Here is a 17,351-nt window from a genome sequence, read left to right on the forward strand (position 1 = left end):
TCAAGCCCTTCCGTGAGAATCCTAAATCCAAAGAGGACTGTTTCATTTATATTAGGTAGAATGCCCAGAGGGGACTGGGCGGTCTCATGGTCTGGAATCCCTACAGATTTTATTTTTTCTCCAGCTGTCTGGAGTTTTTTGTTTTTTCTGTCCCCCCTGGCCATTGAACCTTACTCTTATTCGATGTTAATGTTGATTTATTTTGTTTTATAATTGTGTCTTTCATTTTTCTATTCTTTAATACGTAAAGCACTTTGAGCTACTGTTTGTATGAAAATGTGCTATATAAATAAATGTTGTTGTTGTTGTTATTGGTGTCTATAGTTTAGGTTAAACATGCCAGTTAAATGTTTGCTTGTTTTTTTTTTTTTTGCATCATTGTAAGGTCATACTTTTAGTTTTCTTCTTACGTATATTAGCCAAGAAGAGTAGATTTGTATTATTAACGGCTACGTCTTTGAATTTGTGTGCATCTTCCAACGTGTGCATTACTGAGCAGGGTTTTATTAGAGTATCCCCCTCGTTTTATTCGCCCACCTAGTTTCATATATGCCCACCCACCAACAAATTTTTGGCTACGCTAATACTACTACTACAATTATTAATAATAATAATAATTCTTTACATTTACTGTATATAGAGCTTTTCTCACTACTCAAAGTGCTCTGTGTGTAGACATCATTACAGTTTGTGTATGTGTTGTCACACACGTGTGCATGGGAAGCAGCTGAAGGGCTTAGGAAATACTGTTTATACATCTGCCCAGGGGGGGGCGGGGTGCACTGACGCTCTTTCTGAGTTCTCTGCAGGTCTTACCCGGGAAAACCCCACCAGGAGCCGCCATTTCCAGGAAGGACACCTCACTTCCGGTTCCGGCCCCCAAGAATGAGGTCACTTCCGTTCCGCCCCAAGGATGATGTCACTTCCAGTTCCGCCCAGAGGACGACATCATTTCCGCCCTCTGTGCTATAAAGCTCACTGCCATTGCTTAGGCAGGCAGTTCTGTTTTGGACTCTGTTGTGTAACAAACTGTTTAACAATGCCTCAAAGACTTTTGCAGCCGGGAAACCGCATTAAACGGGTGGCTGCCCCAAACCTTTCTACGTCTCTGGTCTCCTCTTCTTACAGTGGCGTAGTCGGCAGGATGGTGTCCCCGATGAACCCGGGACACGAACTTTCATGGAACCAGGTGGGTGAGTACCGGGCCGAAGTTTCAGGGCAGGGAGTGCCGGAGGGTCAGGAAGGACGCTGTGCAGGCTCTGCTCCATGAGCATAACCCGGGGTTGACCACCCATCTCGTGGAGAAGGTAGAGGGGACCCACAGGCGTGGGCTGGCTTCTGGGGAACACACTCGAGTGGCTCAGTATGCTTTCCTTGGCAGTAAAGCCGAGCTGCCCATCGGGACCAAGGTCCCTGTTAACGATGGGTTGTCCCCAGGCTGGCAGGTGAAGGAAATAATAAACTGGGAGTTTAACCCAAACAAAGGGCTGTCAGAGCAGGCTATGGCTCTCTGGCAACAGGTGGGTGAGTGGCTACGCCATTCGAGTTGACCCCTACAGATAGTGCAGCAAGTGGCCTGTTTTTGCTGCTAAAAGCTACCCCAGGAATTTGCCCAGCCGGCCTGGGGCGAATTCCATTCTATGGACGAGCTGCTACAAACCTTGCAAACCCAGAAGCCGGCTGTGAAACCTGGGAAGGCAGAACAGCCGCTCTGTGGACTACCCGGGAGCTATGTCCTACTAAAGCAGTCCCTTCCACGCAATCCAGAGCCTGTTCCGAAGTCGCCGGGCCGCCTGGCTTGCGACCTGTCGGGAACAAGGCGGACCGTAGGGGACAATGGCGGGTTGTTTGTGTGCCCTTAGCAATCCCCTGGCGGATAAACATACGGGGAGCTTCTTATTAATGGACATAAGATAACAGCGCTGTTCGATTCCGCAGTAACGTGTCTGTCGTTGCTTCGCCGCTTTATTCTACCGCAACAGTGGATTAAAAAGAAGACCAGTCTAAAATGTATACACGGAGATATCCGCACATACAATACCGCCCGGTGTTACGTATGTCTCGGAGGAACCCTTCGACAGCTTACCGTGGCGGTGCATCCGGATCCTCCGTTTCCCGTAATCCTCGGGCGAGACTGGTCTGATAGTAACGGCGGTAGTTTAGTAAGCATTCCCCGAAAAACTTATGGCCTCGTTATAGATGACAACGATTCATCTCAAGTTGCTTCCACACCGTGTAATCAGCCGACAGGGAGTGGGGCGGTAGGCCAAGAGAGTGACGAAGACACTCCCGGACCGTCGCAGGCTACTACGCCATCCACTAGCGCCCGCAGCGAGGAGGAATCTCCGCCCTTGAGGTCAGACCGACCCGCTCTCTGAGTTGCACTTTCAGTTTAGAGCGACGCCGGCTTCTTTCAAGAGAGAACAGTGGAATGACGACTCTCTGAAACACATAAAGAATGCAGTGGTTCTCGTTAACGCCAACGCACGCATTTGCCCATGCCACAGGGACCTCACTTTGTCGTTGATAATGATTTGTTGTATCGGGTCGCTGAACATGAGGGGAAGGTCCCGAAGTTGTTGCTAATCCCGCTGACCTACCGGCGGCAGGTTTGCGAGTTAGCACACTCCCACCTTCTTGGAGGCCATCTCGCCCGATAAAACATTAGAGCGAATTAAGCTCCGCTTTTTCTGGCCGGGATTAATGAGGAGGTTCGCCGCTTTTGTTTCCTGTCCGGAATGTCAACTGCGGCAAATTCCTAGGAGGACCGTGCTCCTCTGGTTCCCCTTCCCTTATTGACGTCTCCTTTGATAGGATTGGGGTTGACATAGTAGGACCCCTAGAACCCTCAGCCCGAGGATATAAATATATACTCGTCCTCGTGGATTATGCTACCCGATTCCCTGAAGCCGTTCGCTGCGCCGCTACCACAAAAAATATTGCACGGGAACTAGTAGGAGTCTTTTCGCGAGTAGGCATTCCTAGAGAAGTCCTGACGGACCAAGGAACGCCTTTTACCTCGGAAACGTTCAAGGAGACTGCCAAGTTACTGAAAATAAAGCATTTAAAGACCTGGTGTATCATCCTCAAACCGATGGCCTAGTGGAGAGATTTAATCAAACTCTCAAGCAAATGCTACGAAGGTAGTCAGCAAGGATGGGAGGGATTGGGACCAACTCCTCCCCTTGTCCTCTTTGCATATCGGAAGTTCCTCAGCCTCTACGGGTTCTCTCCATTTGAATTACTGTACGGAAGACAACCCCGGGTTTATTGGATATTTTAAAAGAGGGCTGGGAAGGGAGGCACAGCCCTCCACTAATATTTTGGAATATATCGCCCAATTGCGCGTAGATTTGATGCAATAAGACCGATTCTAAAAGTCATATAGAGGAGGCAATCAGCACAGGCCCGCCTTTATGACCGTGGCACGACTCTCCGGAGTTCCAACCGGGATCGCGCCATGGTATTGGTACCAACTTCTCACTCTAAACTGCTCGCCCATTGGCTAGGCCCCTACGAAATTAAGGAAAGGAAGGGATTGGTTGACTATTTGGTGAAACAGCCCAATCGCCGACCAGCTGAGCGAATATATCATGTAAACCTGCTGAAACCGTGGAAGGAGAGGGTCCCGATCCCTCCTCCGACAGCCCTGCTCTCTTCGCTGAAGTAAGTTCCCTTAATTTCGGCGAGCAGCTATCCCCAGGCAGAAACAAGAGCTCAAGCAGCTATCCGCTCTGTCCCAGAGGTGGTAAGTGAAAACCCGGTCGGACCTCTCTGATTGCGCATGACATATTGACTGACCGGGGTGATCGTCCGTGAGCGACCCTACAGACTCCGGAGGCAAAGAAAGTAGAAGTGGAACTGGAAATCGCGAATGCTGGCACTAGGAGTAATCGAGGAAAGTAGTAGTCCCTGGTCCAGTCCCATCGCCTTGATTGCTAAGCCTGACGGCAGTTGGAGGTTTTGCAATGACTTCCGCCGGCTTAACCAAGTTTCCAGATTGATGCTTATCCCATGCCTCGCGTGGATGACCTCCTCGAGACTGGGACCAGCCAAATTCTTGACTACACTTGACATGACAAAGGGTACTGGCAGGTTCCTTTAACGGAGTCCGAAGGAAAAACCGCTTAGCACTCCTAGCGGACACTGGCAGTATCGTGTCCTTCCATTCGGTTACACGGGCCTGCGACTTTTCAGCGCCTGGTGGACAAAGTGCTCCGCCCCATAACTCGCTCTGTGCTGCCTATCTGGATGACGTGTCATTTATTCCAGCACCTGGAAGGAACACATACAGCAGGTCACAGCAGTATTACGGACACTGGGAGAGGCGGGCTCGAATCAACCCCAAGAAATGTTTCTTTGGATTGAGGGAAGCCAAATATTTGGGCTACCTAGTGGGTCGGGGTACTGTGAGGCCACAGTGTTCCAAGTTGCAAGCCATAATGGCCTGGCCCGTCCGCAAACCAAGCGGCAAGTCCAATCCTTTCTCGGTTTGGCCGGGTACTACCGCCGGGTTTGTGCCTCGCCTCTCCGAGAGAGCGCCTTGACCGATTTGACAAAGAAAAGAGCTCCTAATACGGTGGTATGGTCTGATAAAGCGGGGCTGCATTCAGTGACTTAAAAGGGCTCTGACTTCAGCACCTATCTTGATCTCCCCTAACTTCTCTCTCCCTTTATCCTCCAGACGGACGCCGGACACAGGCTTGGGTGCCGTGTTGAGCCAAAGCGCCGACGGTGTTGAACACCCCGTTATGTACCTGAGCCGGAAACTGTTGGACAGGGAGACCAGGTACGCGGCGGTGGAGAAAGAGGCTCTGGCGATCAAATGGGCGGTAACTCAGCTGCGGTACTACCTCTTGGGTCGCGTGTTCACTCTGGTGACGGATCATGCACCTCTGAAGTGGATGGCCCTTCACAGGGAGTCGAATCCACGGGTCACGAGGTGGTTTCTTGATCTGCAGCAATACAAGTATACGCTCGTTCATCGACAGGGGTCTCTTCATGCCAACGCCGATGCCCTCTCCCGGCCCACGACCTCTCGGTGCAGGTCGCCCGACCCACGGGTCTGGGCTGAGGGGGGAGTCTTGTCACACACGTGTGCATGGGAAGCAGCTGAAGGGCTTAGGAAATACTGTTTATACATCTGCCCAGGGGCGGGTGCACTGACGCTCTTTCTGAGTTCTCTGCAGGTCTTACCTGGGAAATCCCACCAGGAGCCACCATTTCCAGGAAGGACACCTCACTTCCGGCCCCAAGAATGAGGTCACTTCCGGTTCCGGCCCCAAGGATGAGGTCACTTCCAGTTCCGGCCCAGAGGACGACATCATTTCCGCCCTCTGTGCTATAAAGCTCACTGCCATTGCTTAGGCAGGCAGTTCTGTTTTGGACTCTGTTGTGTAACAAACTGTTTAACAATGCCTCAAAGACTTTTGCAGCCGGGAAACCACATTAAACGGGTGGCTGCCCCAAACCTTTCTACGTCTCTGGTCTCCTCTTCTTACAGTGTTTTTTCTTTTCTTTTCTCCTGAGCTATGAAGTGCAAGCTTCAGTTTGACCCTCCAAAATCGCAGTCCCCTTCCAAATTTTTTTCACCAGCCACCACTAGTGTTGGTATTACCATGGACTGCACATTACCACAATTATTGAAATTATTTAGTAGAAGTCCAGATCTCCTGTAGGAAGCAAAGACAATACCCATTCACAATGGAAACTAAATGCAGTATTCATATCAGGGTTCACAGTGAGAGTCCATTATGTGAACGTGGGATGAAGATGGTACTAGCACATCACAGGTTAGTCAAACATCTGGGATAATTCAGAGACACTAATTCACTCAAGAGCAGCTGTTTAGGAAGTGGACAGAAAGCTGAGGAGCTGGTGAAAATGCATACTTACCTGACCCAGACACAGATTGGAATTCCATCCATCTTGTGACCTTGCTAATTTTATTTCAGAAGTTGGAGCATAACCCAGCAGGATCAGAAAGAAGGTAAGAATCGATCCTGGCTAGGGTGTTATTCCAAAGAGCATATCCAAAGAAGTTCAATTTTGAGGTAGGTGTCAGCCAGACATGCACAACCGTGCCTGAAGGCACAGAACACAGAGAACAACACAGCATGACATAGAAAATGTGCAAAGCCACAAGCTAGAAATACCAAAGTTAACAAATTACTGTAACCTAGTTGCTATTACTCTGAAACAATAATTTCTCAGATCCTTGGAAAAATCCTTTACCTACACTGATTTCCCCCAATTCATATCTGTAAGGCAGGGTCTGTGCTGACAGCATTAGGCACATGGCAGATACCAACCCCAGACAGAGCATCCCTGAACATTCATGGACACTAAATCATAACGGGCCAAGTTGCTGTTGTCGGTAAACCTAATGTACATCTTTGGGATATAAAAGGTAAACTGTGGTGGAAATGTGCTGTGAAATGTCATAGATTTATGAATTATCCCAACCTCATCCAATATGGGATTGGGTTGTAAACAATATTAAACTCCTGCACCTATTCTGTAACTCAATAATTGTGAAGCAGAGCTTGGTTTAAAGTTATATGTGTAGGATTTTTTATGATTAATAAATAATTAGATGTCCACCCAGAAGGACACCATAATAATGAGGGATTTTGGAAAATAAATTTTAATTAATTATCAGTTTTGCCTTTGGCAAATACCAGTAATTATAATCAAATACATCAGCAAGGCTCCTACTTTATTTACGTTAACTTTCTCTGTTGTAGGGTTTGAGTCTTCGACCTTTAGACTTATATCGAGGTAGCTAAATCCCAATCATGTCAAGAAACAGAATAATATAACACAAGGATTATAGAAGCAATATAGGAACAGAAGCAACTTATACATAGTTCTACTTTTAGGTATTTAGAGTTTTACTTTATCTTGGCACAGGTAAATAGTTTTACCATATCAAGTCTTTATAGATGACGTCTGCTGTTGTGTGGAGTTGCTGCTTTGTCGTTGCTTTGACTTCATGCGGAAAAATCTTCATGCGTTGGAGTGCACTCTTTCTCTTTGCTGTATGATACCAGTCAGTGATGTGCTGCTCCTTCCTCAGCTTGCTTTCTGCTGTCTTTGGCCACTTCATAAGGAATCAGCATTGCTCATTCTGGCCCATGAGTTTACATGCTGAAGTTCCCTTCTTGAAGTAATGGCTTCTCATCCTTGTCAAGCTACTATCACAGCCTGAATTTCACAAATTGGGTCTCAGCTGCAGGTTCACAAAGGGAGGAGAAGTTCACCTTTTCAGCTTCTCGTGGAGAGGGTGGCTCATAACTTCTTAGGATTCAGAGACCAGGTTTCACAAGGTCATTTTATGTATTTCCTCATCTCTGAGAGAATTCTGGAAAGGGTACCCCAAGAGAATCCTCAGGTAGTTCAGCAAGTGTCCAATATCCCAAAGAGCTTGTTTAGGATGGTGCAAAGACTTTTAAGGGACTGATGAAACCTTCTTCTGATTGGATCAAAGTATTTTCTAATAGGTGAGTTCTTCTGTCTATCTTAGATATCAGTGCAACTCTGATTTATACCTTTGTAATTAAATGAAGTCCAGGGAGATCCTAGTACAAGATGGAGTTCAGTCACTTAGTTTTGAATGCAAGTGGGGGAAGACACAGCTGGATGTCAGCATCCCTTTTAAATCTGCTTTCTTAACAGGCCTGGTATGTCACAAAAGCCTAGCAGAATTCCCCCTTTTGTACTACATGTGTTATGTGATGGGACTCAGCAAAGCCTTTTCATTTTTATTTGTCTTGGGCATCTGTGTCAGGTCTTGCGAAGAACCCTCCTAAACTGTACCAACTGCTGTAATGAGGTGTTACAGTGGTCAGCCTTACATCTCGAATGACTGCCATCTGTTTCCTAGTCTAGTCACTACTGTATATACAGCTTGCACAATCTCCATATGATCTTGTACGCTTTATCTGAGTATGTCACTATCTTTTCACATTCTGTAAACTTTTTTAGGTGAATTAGAGAGAGAGCACTGGCCATTTATAACTGATTGTTGGTGGATGGGTGAGTGTGCCCTGTGACAGGCCCATTGCTTGCTCTTACCTTGCACCTGACACTGCTGAATGGATTCTATAGTGGAATAAGAACCCAAGATGGAAGCAGAAGTAAAAAAACATTCATGAACTATCTAATGTTTTCATACTTGATGATTCATGATAAAATCTATTTTTTCTTTATTGTCCTTGCTTAAATGTTTCCATTATGCTTTCTTTTCTGTAATACCATTAATTTAGTACTATCTAGAAAGTTTATTCATTTCATTTTTTCTTGAATTCTTATCAGGTGGCATGGTGGCGCAGTGGGTAGTGCTGCTGCCTTGCAGTGAGGAGACCTGGGTTTGCTTCCCGGGTCCCCCCCTTCGTGGAGTTTGCATGTTCTCCCTGTGGCTGTGTGGGTTTCCTCCGGGTGCTCCGGTTTCTTCCAACAGTCCAAAGACGTGCAAGATAGGTGCAATGGCGATTCTAAATTGTCCTGTGTGTGTGCCCTGCCCAGGGTTTGTTTCCTGCCTTGGGCCCTGTGTTGACTGAGATTGGCTCCCGTGACCCTGTAGTTAGGATATAGTGGGTTGGATGACGAATTCTTATCTTGAAAGCTTTGAAAACCACTTTGAGACATTGACAACTTTAAGCAGCAATATTAAATATATTTTGATGAAACTGAACCATTGGAATATAATTGGACATATCAAATCTGAATTCATCATTTAATCTGTTTGCTACAACACATTTGCATCATCCTGGGCAGACAAAAAGGAATCACCTTCAGCACCATTTATTTAAATACTATAATGTGTGGTCAGCAATGAATGAACTTTCTCAGTGTTTATTGCACTCTCTTATTACAGTATATAGCAGTCTTATTGACCAGTATAAGTGTCCTGTTTAGGCAAAGTGTCTTTTTTATTTCTGGGATTAGGAAAGAAGACCAGCCTCTCAATGTCATATTCTCAAGAGCTCTGGGGGAAGATGTTCATCTCATTATCTCAGATGTTATTCCTTGTAATGCATAAGCTTGAAAGAAATTGTGAGTTTTGTTATCATAGGAGGAGGTAAAGCTGCACTAACATAACTTGATGTGCACACCGTTAGAGTCCAATATGATCTGATATTTGAAAGAAAACAAATTCACACTTCAGAAGTTATAATGGCCTTTTATTTGAATTTCTTATTAATGATTATCAAAATACAAAACAGCTGAAAAAGGAATACTTTGTATTGTTTTTCATTTACTTGCATGGCTTCTGGCACCCTTTCTTGCTTTCAAGAAGGTGTTCATTGCACATTACTGCCAATGAGGCTAGGAAGGTCATGTACTCTGAGAAATCAATTTCACCACTCCTGTCACTATCCAGATTATTCATGAGTTTCTGTATTCCTTCTTTGTCTGTAGAATTCTGTAAAACAGACAGAGTAAACATATTCTTTTTTAGAATCACTGTTGGATATTTACCATTGGTGTTTCATATACAGTAACTATCTGGAGTACTCCAAGACACATTATAATTTTGATCTGTTTCACAACACTATTCTGATATTTTGCATTAACTATCCTATTGTGTTAGGAAACCTGAATTACAGGTTCAGCAACAGAGATACACATTATATACCGTGTGGGTGGATTCCCTAAATGCACTTATTGAAATGGTCGATTGACCATTGTGTGTTAAACCTTCTATACTGAGGCATCCTGGAATTGCGTCTACCCAGTCACTAAACTGTGTCTGTAGTGGGGACATTTCATTTTAGGGTTATGTTAAAGAAAAAAGTAAATGTATGAAAGTCAATATCAATTTTGTTTTTTGTATCTCAGAACTTCCTTGACAGATTAGGGAGTGTTTTCTCTTGTTTTAATGTTTACTTTCCATTGGCATTACTTTCCTCATCAATGCTCCACATTTTTTTTAAACATCCAAACTATTTTTTCTTTTGACATTCACCATTCATCTGTCAGAAGAAAACATAATTCCCTTCACATTGTAATACCGCCTCCAAAATGCAAAACATAAAGAAGTGGTATCTCAAATGCACCGGGTTGGTTCAGCCGCACAATTTTTATTCAAACTAGCAACTAGCAGTTAACCAGAAATCTTAAAAGCAGTTTTGGACACCATTTAGAAAGCCTCCAGGTCAAACTGGAAATGTTCATCTCAAAACAGGGAATGAGGAGCCATGTGTCCAGTTGACTTACAGATGTGAGAGAAATGATCCCCCAGAGGATGATATGAACTGCAAATGAATGCTGGGGGCAGGAGTTCCTGCATGTATGATAATTTGAAAACTAGAAAAACCAGGCTGACTTGAAGTGAACCATAATTCTACTTTCTTGACGTGTATGCTGGGCTAATGCCCTTTCTGTTCTCTTTTGTGTTTGTGGTAGTAATATTATAATGCAATGTCAAAAAGGTACTTCTGGGTGGCACGGTGGCGCGGTGGCGCAGTGGGTAGTGCTGCTGCCTCGCAGTAAGGAGACCTGGGTTCGCTTCCATGCATTGCACGTTCTCCCTGTGTCTGTGTGGGTTTCCTCTCAAAGACATGCAGGTTAGGTGCATTGGTGATTCTAACTTGTCCTTGGTGTGTGTGTCCCACGTTGGGCTTGAAACCTGTGTTGGCTGAGATTGGCTCCAGCAGTGACCCTGTAGTTAGGATGTAGTGGGATGGATTGATGGAAAAAGCTGGTTCTGTCCTAAAAAGTTATGATCCAGAGAGATTTTAATAAGCATCACTTCAACGCAGGGCTTACAGTTACACTTGGAAAATGACAGCATGTTCTGCAAACTCTGTTAAATGGTTAAACTTTTAAGCACATTAAACATAAGTATAGTTTTAGTTAGCCATTGCAAAACACTCATTGCTTTTCCATTTAGCACTTACCTCAAACACATGTGGGAACTGTGAATTGATCAAGGCTTTAAACTCTCCTTTATTCAGTGAATGTGCATTTCCTTCCTTGCTTGCGTATTCGTGAAAAATGTCCACCATGACTGCAAGGGCATCTGGCAGAGTTGGTTTGTTTGCCATTATGCTGCCACACAATACAAAGAAACAAGTTAGCGAAATTTCCTTCAGGTATGACGCTGCGGGCAAGGTGTGCAGATGCAGGACCTTTTGAGAGGTGAATGCCAAGCCTCTGGTGCCTTTTCAAAACTTTCTGTCCTTCTAAACGCCGCTGGCTTAGGCTGCAGCCCCCTGCACTCTTACCATATTCAAACAATGTAGTGACTTCACTGTGTCGTTGCATTTGTGTTGTTCTTTAATTTTTGCTGTTTTCTTAATGTAAAATATACATTGTTAGCGGCAGCTACTGCAGTTGGTCCCAGATATTTGTATTTTCTACCTTCCTACTGATTTCTCTATGAATAGTGAGAAAATAAATAAATAGTTCTTTAGGAAAAGGAAAACAGCAAGAGCTTGTTAGATGTATGAATTGTATTGTAGTTTGAATCACTGTTTTATTTCTAAACTTCATTTAAGTACTTTTATTGGATAGTCTACTGCACTCATGTTAGTGTATGAAGATTTATTTCTTTTATCTTTAAATAGCTGACACTTTAAACAGCCAGATTTGTACATATTTTATAACAGCATTTCACATCACATAATCAAAGATGTAGGCTGAATTTTTTTTAAATAACCACCAAAACTGAAAACCTTCTGGCACTGCTACTGCAGTAGTTAACACGGTATCTTGGGTGAAGTTCCCCACCATGGATTCCAGTTTACTTGTAAAGACACACGGTGAAGCTGATTGGGACACTGACCAAGAGTGCCATTTAATGGGCTTGTGCTTCAATTTCCAGGATATGGCTGCAGGGACACCAAGCCTTTTGGATGAGGAAGCTTCTGGTAACTATCCATCCATTCACCAATCCATCAACCAACCCACTACATCCTAACTACAGGGTCACGGGGGTCTGCTGGAGCCAATCCCAACCAACACAGGGTGCAAGGCAGGAAACAAACCCTGGGCAGGGTGCCAGCCCACCGCAGGGCACGCACACACATCCACAAACGTGTAAATAAAAGCCAATTCTAAATTATTGGGTATGAAGACCCTCAAATATATTGTTCACTCATATTGCAGAAATGAAACACTGAGTGTGACTTTTGGCATCTCTGCTGTTAGGCACTCGCCTTTCGGACCCTTTTGGACCAAGAGTAGAGTTGTTTAGAACAGGTAAGCTGCTTTAAGCCCCACTCATTCTACAACAATTTCTGCCACAGTCAGGCACACATTCGTAAAAAAACATTAAGCAAACTGAATTTGTTAGATGAAGAAAGTGCCAACTCAATAGAAACAAAAACAGCTTTACACATATAGTTCTTGAAATGTCAATAGAGGGATTATTAAAATATTTTATAGAAAATATTGAACAGGTGTCAGAGAACATTTCAAGAAATCTATGCTTAATTATTTGTCATGGGCCAGGAAGCTTATTCTTGCAAGCAATAGCATCTGCACATTCTGGTTGGTATGTGTACGCCGTGTCAGATTTTATGTACAAATTATGTACATTGCTGTAGAACAATGCTTTACTTTTATACAGGACTCCGCCCTAATTGTCAGGCAAACTGCACAACCATTAATTGCACAAGGAAGACTTGCCCACCTGGAGGCTAACACCGTATGTTGGGATGGTATTGTTTCAGTAGGGGAAAAGTCCTCGGCTCACTTTACACACAAAGAGTTAAGTAACATTACCGTGTCAAATGGAAGAAAAAAAAAAAACGTTGAGGCACACTAAAAGCTACAGCATGTTGAAACAGAATATTTCTTTTTAATTGCTCAGCAAAAAAAAAAAAAAAGTTTTTTTTGAAGTACAATTCCACTTACCTAAATATAATCCAGAAACAATCACAAGGGTGGAGAAAGTGTTAGTTGTAGGAATTTAAGCCCATAGTTGGCTTTTATTCAAAATGAACACCTTATTGCCCATCCCTTTACCCACCCCTTTGATCTGCCTGCGCTGATGATGCGAGGAGGGACTTGTTGAACGAGTGACCAAGTGACTAACACAAGAAGGGTGTTGGCTTTTTAGTACATTGAGCATGAATATAATGAAGCATGCAGAACTCCATTACAGGGAAGATTACAAAAGGAGAAGCCCACACCGCCCATTTCAGAAAAACAAAAATCCCTCAACCCACTTTCTACTTACCAGTTCAGGCAGCTCAAACCAATCCACCCTGCTTTGAGATCAATGCAGGGGCAAACTGCAGACTGAGTGTGTGTCCATGCAGAGCATACTGTTACCCTGGGCTAATTTAGAGATGCCAACTAATAAGAAGCCTTTGAGGTGAGACAGGAAAAACCCACTGTGACAGGGCCCCACTGCAAGTTGAACCCAGAACTCACTAACCACTGCGTCATCATGCTGGTCACCTTGAAATGCAGTCACTGTCAATATTCAAAACTAACCACACTTGCAGCACTTATTTTTTTCCTCTTAACCTGGGTGGATTTTGAATTACGTGCCTAGTTGTACCTCCAGCATGTTTCAGTGCAATCTACATAACAAATGAATGCAGCTGCAAAACTGTGTATAAGTTCTGTTTTATTGCATGAGACAGACTGATTTATAGTCAGTGTGCAAATTAGTCTTAGCGAATGAGCAGTCAGAGGATTTATTATGAACTTTAAGCATGAAGTCATTATCGGAAAATATTCTCATCAACTAAATCGCTGTGTTAGTTAACACAAAGTTTAGAGGCTGTACAGAAAATATTGCCTTGGCATTGTGGTTGCCTGCTTTTTCAGCCATTATACAGAAGCAAATTCTTCAATGCTGGTTGACCAGGGTTGTCGAACAGACTACCTGCATTGACACGACCTCTACATTGAGTGTGTATTGTTACAACGGGGGTCCTTATCTACACATTGGATTGTAACGCTGTGCAGTAGATCAGCTGTTCCATGAGGTCAAGCCACTGAATGAATTATCTGCAATATTCTCAGCTTCAGGAGCAGATCGAACACCTGTCTCCCAATGGTCAGTGGGGGTCTTAATCTGGCCTTGCCCAGATTATATGGTAGAATGTGTTATTCATCAATGTAAACCAGGTTGAAACACCAAAGCACTTCAATTAATGAGTTCAATTGTTGCACACACACCAACCCACACTATATATATATATATATATATATATATATATATATATATATTATGGGGTGCCAAACAGGCAATTAAAATAATTTTTGGAATATATAAAGTCAATGTTCTGAATATATAATACCAAAACCTGATTATATAAAGTCAGCGTCGGAATAAATAAAGGAATTCCTGAATATATAAAGTCATTACTGAATATATAAAGTCCTTCCCGAATATATAAAGTCATTCCCAAATATATAAAGTCACTCCTGAATATATCAAGTAATTCCTGAATATATAAAGTCATCGTCAGAATATATAAAATCATTCCTGATTATATATTATGTCAAAGCCTGATTATATAAAGTCAGCGTCAGAATATATAAAGTCATTTTTGAATATATAAAGCCAGCATAGGAATATATACCGTAAAATCATTCCCAAATATATCAAATTAGGACAATTCACAAATAAAATGGTCCAGTTCCATCAAATATTCTCTAATTTCTGTGCTTGTCATTTCACTCGTACTAGTGAAAGGTAAACTTCGACAATCGGGCTTGTGAGGTTTGTCCAAAAATGTGCCCATACAAAAAGAATAAATAAATATAGTGTTCAAAATGGCAAGCACATACATCACTTTGAATAAATTAAGTGAACAGTGTTTTTTTTTTTATATATTTTTCTGAAGAAGTTTTTGTTAACTTATTTCATTACGTTGTATTAGGAATTCATTGAGTTTACTAAAAATGTGCCTAAGTCGTTTCGATCAATATCAATATAATCTGACTTTAAATTTATATAATCAGGAATGACTTTATATATTCAGACTCCGACTTTATACATTCAAGTTTTGACTTTATATATTCCAACGCTGACTTTATATATTCTGAAAATCATTGTAATTGCCTGTTTGGCTCCCCATAATCTATACTAATAAAAGGCAAAGCCCTCACTGACTGACTCACTCACTCACTGACTCACTGACTCATCACTAATTCTCCAACTTCCCGTGTAGGTAGAAGCCTGAAATTTGGCAGGCTCATTCCTTACAGCTTACTTACAAAAGTTGGGCAGGTTTCATGTCACATCATCACGCCTCCCACGTAATCACGTGAACTGACTGTGAACGCAGTACGTAGAAAAGAAGGAAGAGCTCCAAAGAGCGCTGAAGAAAAACGCATACAAGCTTATTCATAAGTCCAGCTATTGCGGAAACAAAGCACGGTGTAAACCGTAAGTTTAAATTAAGTTTATGGACATGCTCCCGCTGCCGTTTGTCATGCCTTAGATGAATACTTTATTTGCAAGATACAAGTTTAATGAGAAGATACGAGGTATAAACGAGACTTTGGATCACTTTGTAACGAAGTTAAAATTGCTTTAGCGAGAAACGTTTAAATGCCGGGTCTTAGCTAACATTAAATAAAGCCGTGGACATCGGAACATCACACAAGAGAGCAGCTCATGTGAACTGACTGAACGCAGTACGAGTGATCACTTCCATGCATCAAACCTGTTCAAAAAACGCATTACACAATTGACAAGGTAGGAAAAGAATATGCTCCGAGTTGAGCTCCACAGGTAACGCGGTCTTGCAGAAGCAACTTCGTCACGCTGCCACCAAATACTCAGAGAAAAATCCACAAGTTAATACACATGCTGTCTCTAGAGTTTCTCCACACTCAATGTATTCCTCGCATCCCTGTTATACTCTCTGATCTCCCATTTCAATTCAAATGCCTCAAATTTCCAGTAAGGCTCTGCTTCGCGATGACAAGTGATAAGTCTCAGGGACAGACCCTACAAAAGGTTGCCATTGATTTGAGGCAACATTGCTTTTCTCCGGGACCACTATACGTTGCATTCTCAAGAGTGAGCTCCCACAGCTTGGTCATATTACAACCGGACTGCTGAACTGACAACGTGGTATACAAAGAGATCCTTAACAGATAGTTATTGGTATATTTTCCCTCAGTTTAAAAAGGTTTTCTTTTCTTCTTAATAAAAATTTAAAAGCAGTACTTCGTCGCTGCGAAGCGCAGGGATTTTGCTATATACAGTATATATATATGTGGATATGTATATATATATGTGTTGTGAAGGACAGCCGGGTCCCATGCCCGTCAGGGATGCCCCTGCTGCTTATGTTCCAGGGCAGCCGCCATGGGCAGTCCAATACCTCCCCCGGGACGCTTGGTGGCAGCCTCCCTGGCTGACGGTGATTCCCCAACCGCCCGCAGGGCTCCATGGGAGATGGAGTCCTCCACAGCTTGGTTGGGGCACGGGGTGGCCGCTGGGGTGGGGCTGTCTGCTTCCCACAGCCCGGCTGGACGAGTCTTCAGCCCCACCCGGAAGTGCAATTAGGACCAGGTGGTTAATCACCTGGAACGCTTCTGTTTGGGCTATAAAAGGGCCCAGCCACCACCACTCGGTGAGCCAGAGTTGGGAGGAAGGAGACGAAGCTTGTCTGGGAGGAGTGGTGGAGCGAGGTGGAGAATTGTTTGTGTTTGGTGCTTTTGGGACTGTGTTTGGGCTGTGTGGCACGGGGAAGACATGTCCCACAGCCGAAGAAAACTAATAAAGTCTTTGTGCTGTTTATACGCGTGCCTCCGTGTCCATCTGTGTCGGGTCAGGCGCCTATATAGCGCCTTTGTTACAGTGTGTATATATGTAGATATGTATATATATGTAGATCTGTATATATATGTCTGTGTATATATATATATATATATATATAGATATATATGTGTGTGTGTGTGTATGTATGAATGTATGTGTAAGTGTGTATATATATGTATATTTATCTGTATGTATGTATGTGTATATGTATATATGTATAGATATGTGTATATGTAGATATGTATATATGTACTGTATATGTATATATGTTTACATGTGTGTGTGTGTATATATATATATATATATATATATATATATATATGACAGCAACACTTAAAACAGTGACAACACAATTACATTGACAATCATGTTACGTTATTTTTAAAATGTTTCCTTTTCTTTTTCATAACTTCTTTAACACACTACTTCTCCGCTGCGAAGCGCGGGTATTTTGCTAGTATGTATATATAATTTAGTAAATAGAACAAATAATAAATTAGAATATTGTAGCATCCCAGTCAGAAGGAAGGCCTTTTGGAGTGACTGTTGGGTCCGATTGAGGGAGGGCGGAGTACAGCATGGAGAACTAACAGCGGGGGTATGATTG

General features: G+C 43.1%; 1 protein-coding gene across 1 annotated transcript; it reads right to left on the minus strand.

Annotated features, from left to right (window-relative positions):
• Positions 1-9,168: 9,168 nt before the first annotated feature.
• LOC120528152 (protein S100-B-like) lies at positions 9,169-12,966 on the minus strand. Its single transcript, XM_039752223.1, has 3 exons — positions 12,865-12,966; positions 10,905-11,055; positions 9,169-9,427 (listed from the first exon to the last, which is right to left on the minus strand). Exons 2-3 carry the CDS (start codon positions 11,049-11,051, stop codon positions 9,260-9,262), a joined length of 315 nt encoding a protein of 104 aa, XP_039608157.1. The 5' UTR covers positions 11,052-11,055; positions 12,865-12,966; the 3' UTR covers positions 9,169-9,259.
• Between the last annotated feature and the right edge of the window lie 4,385 nt (positions 12,967-17,351).

This window comes from Polypterus senegalus, chromosome 1 (genome assembly GCF_016835505.1).
Source record: "Polypterus senegalus isolate Bchr_013 chromosome 1, ASM1683550v1, whole genome shotgun sequence".
Classification (NCBI taxonomy): domain Eukaryota; kingdom Metazoa; phylum Chordata; class Cladistia; order Polypteriformes; family Polypteridae; genus Polypterus; species Polypterus senegalus.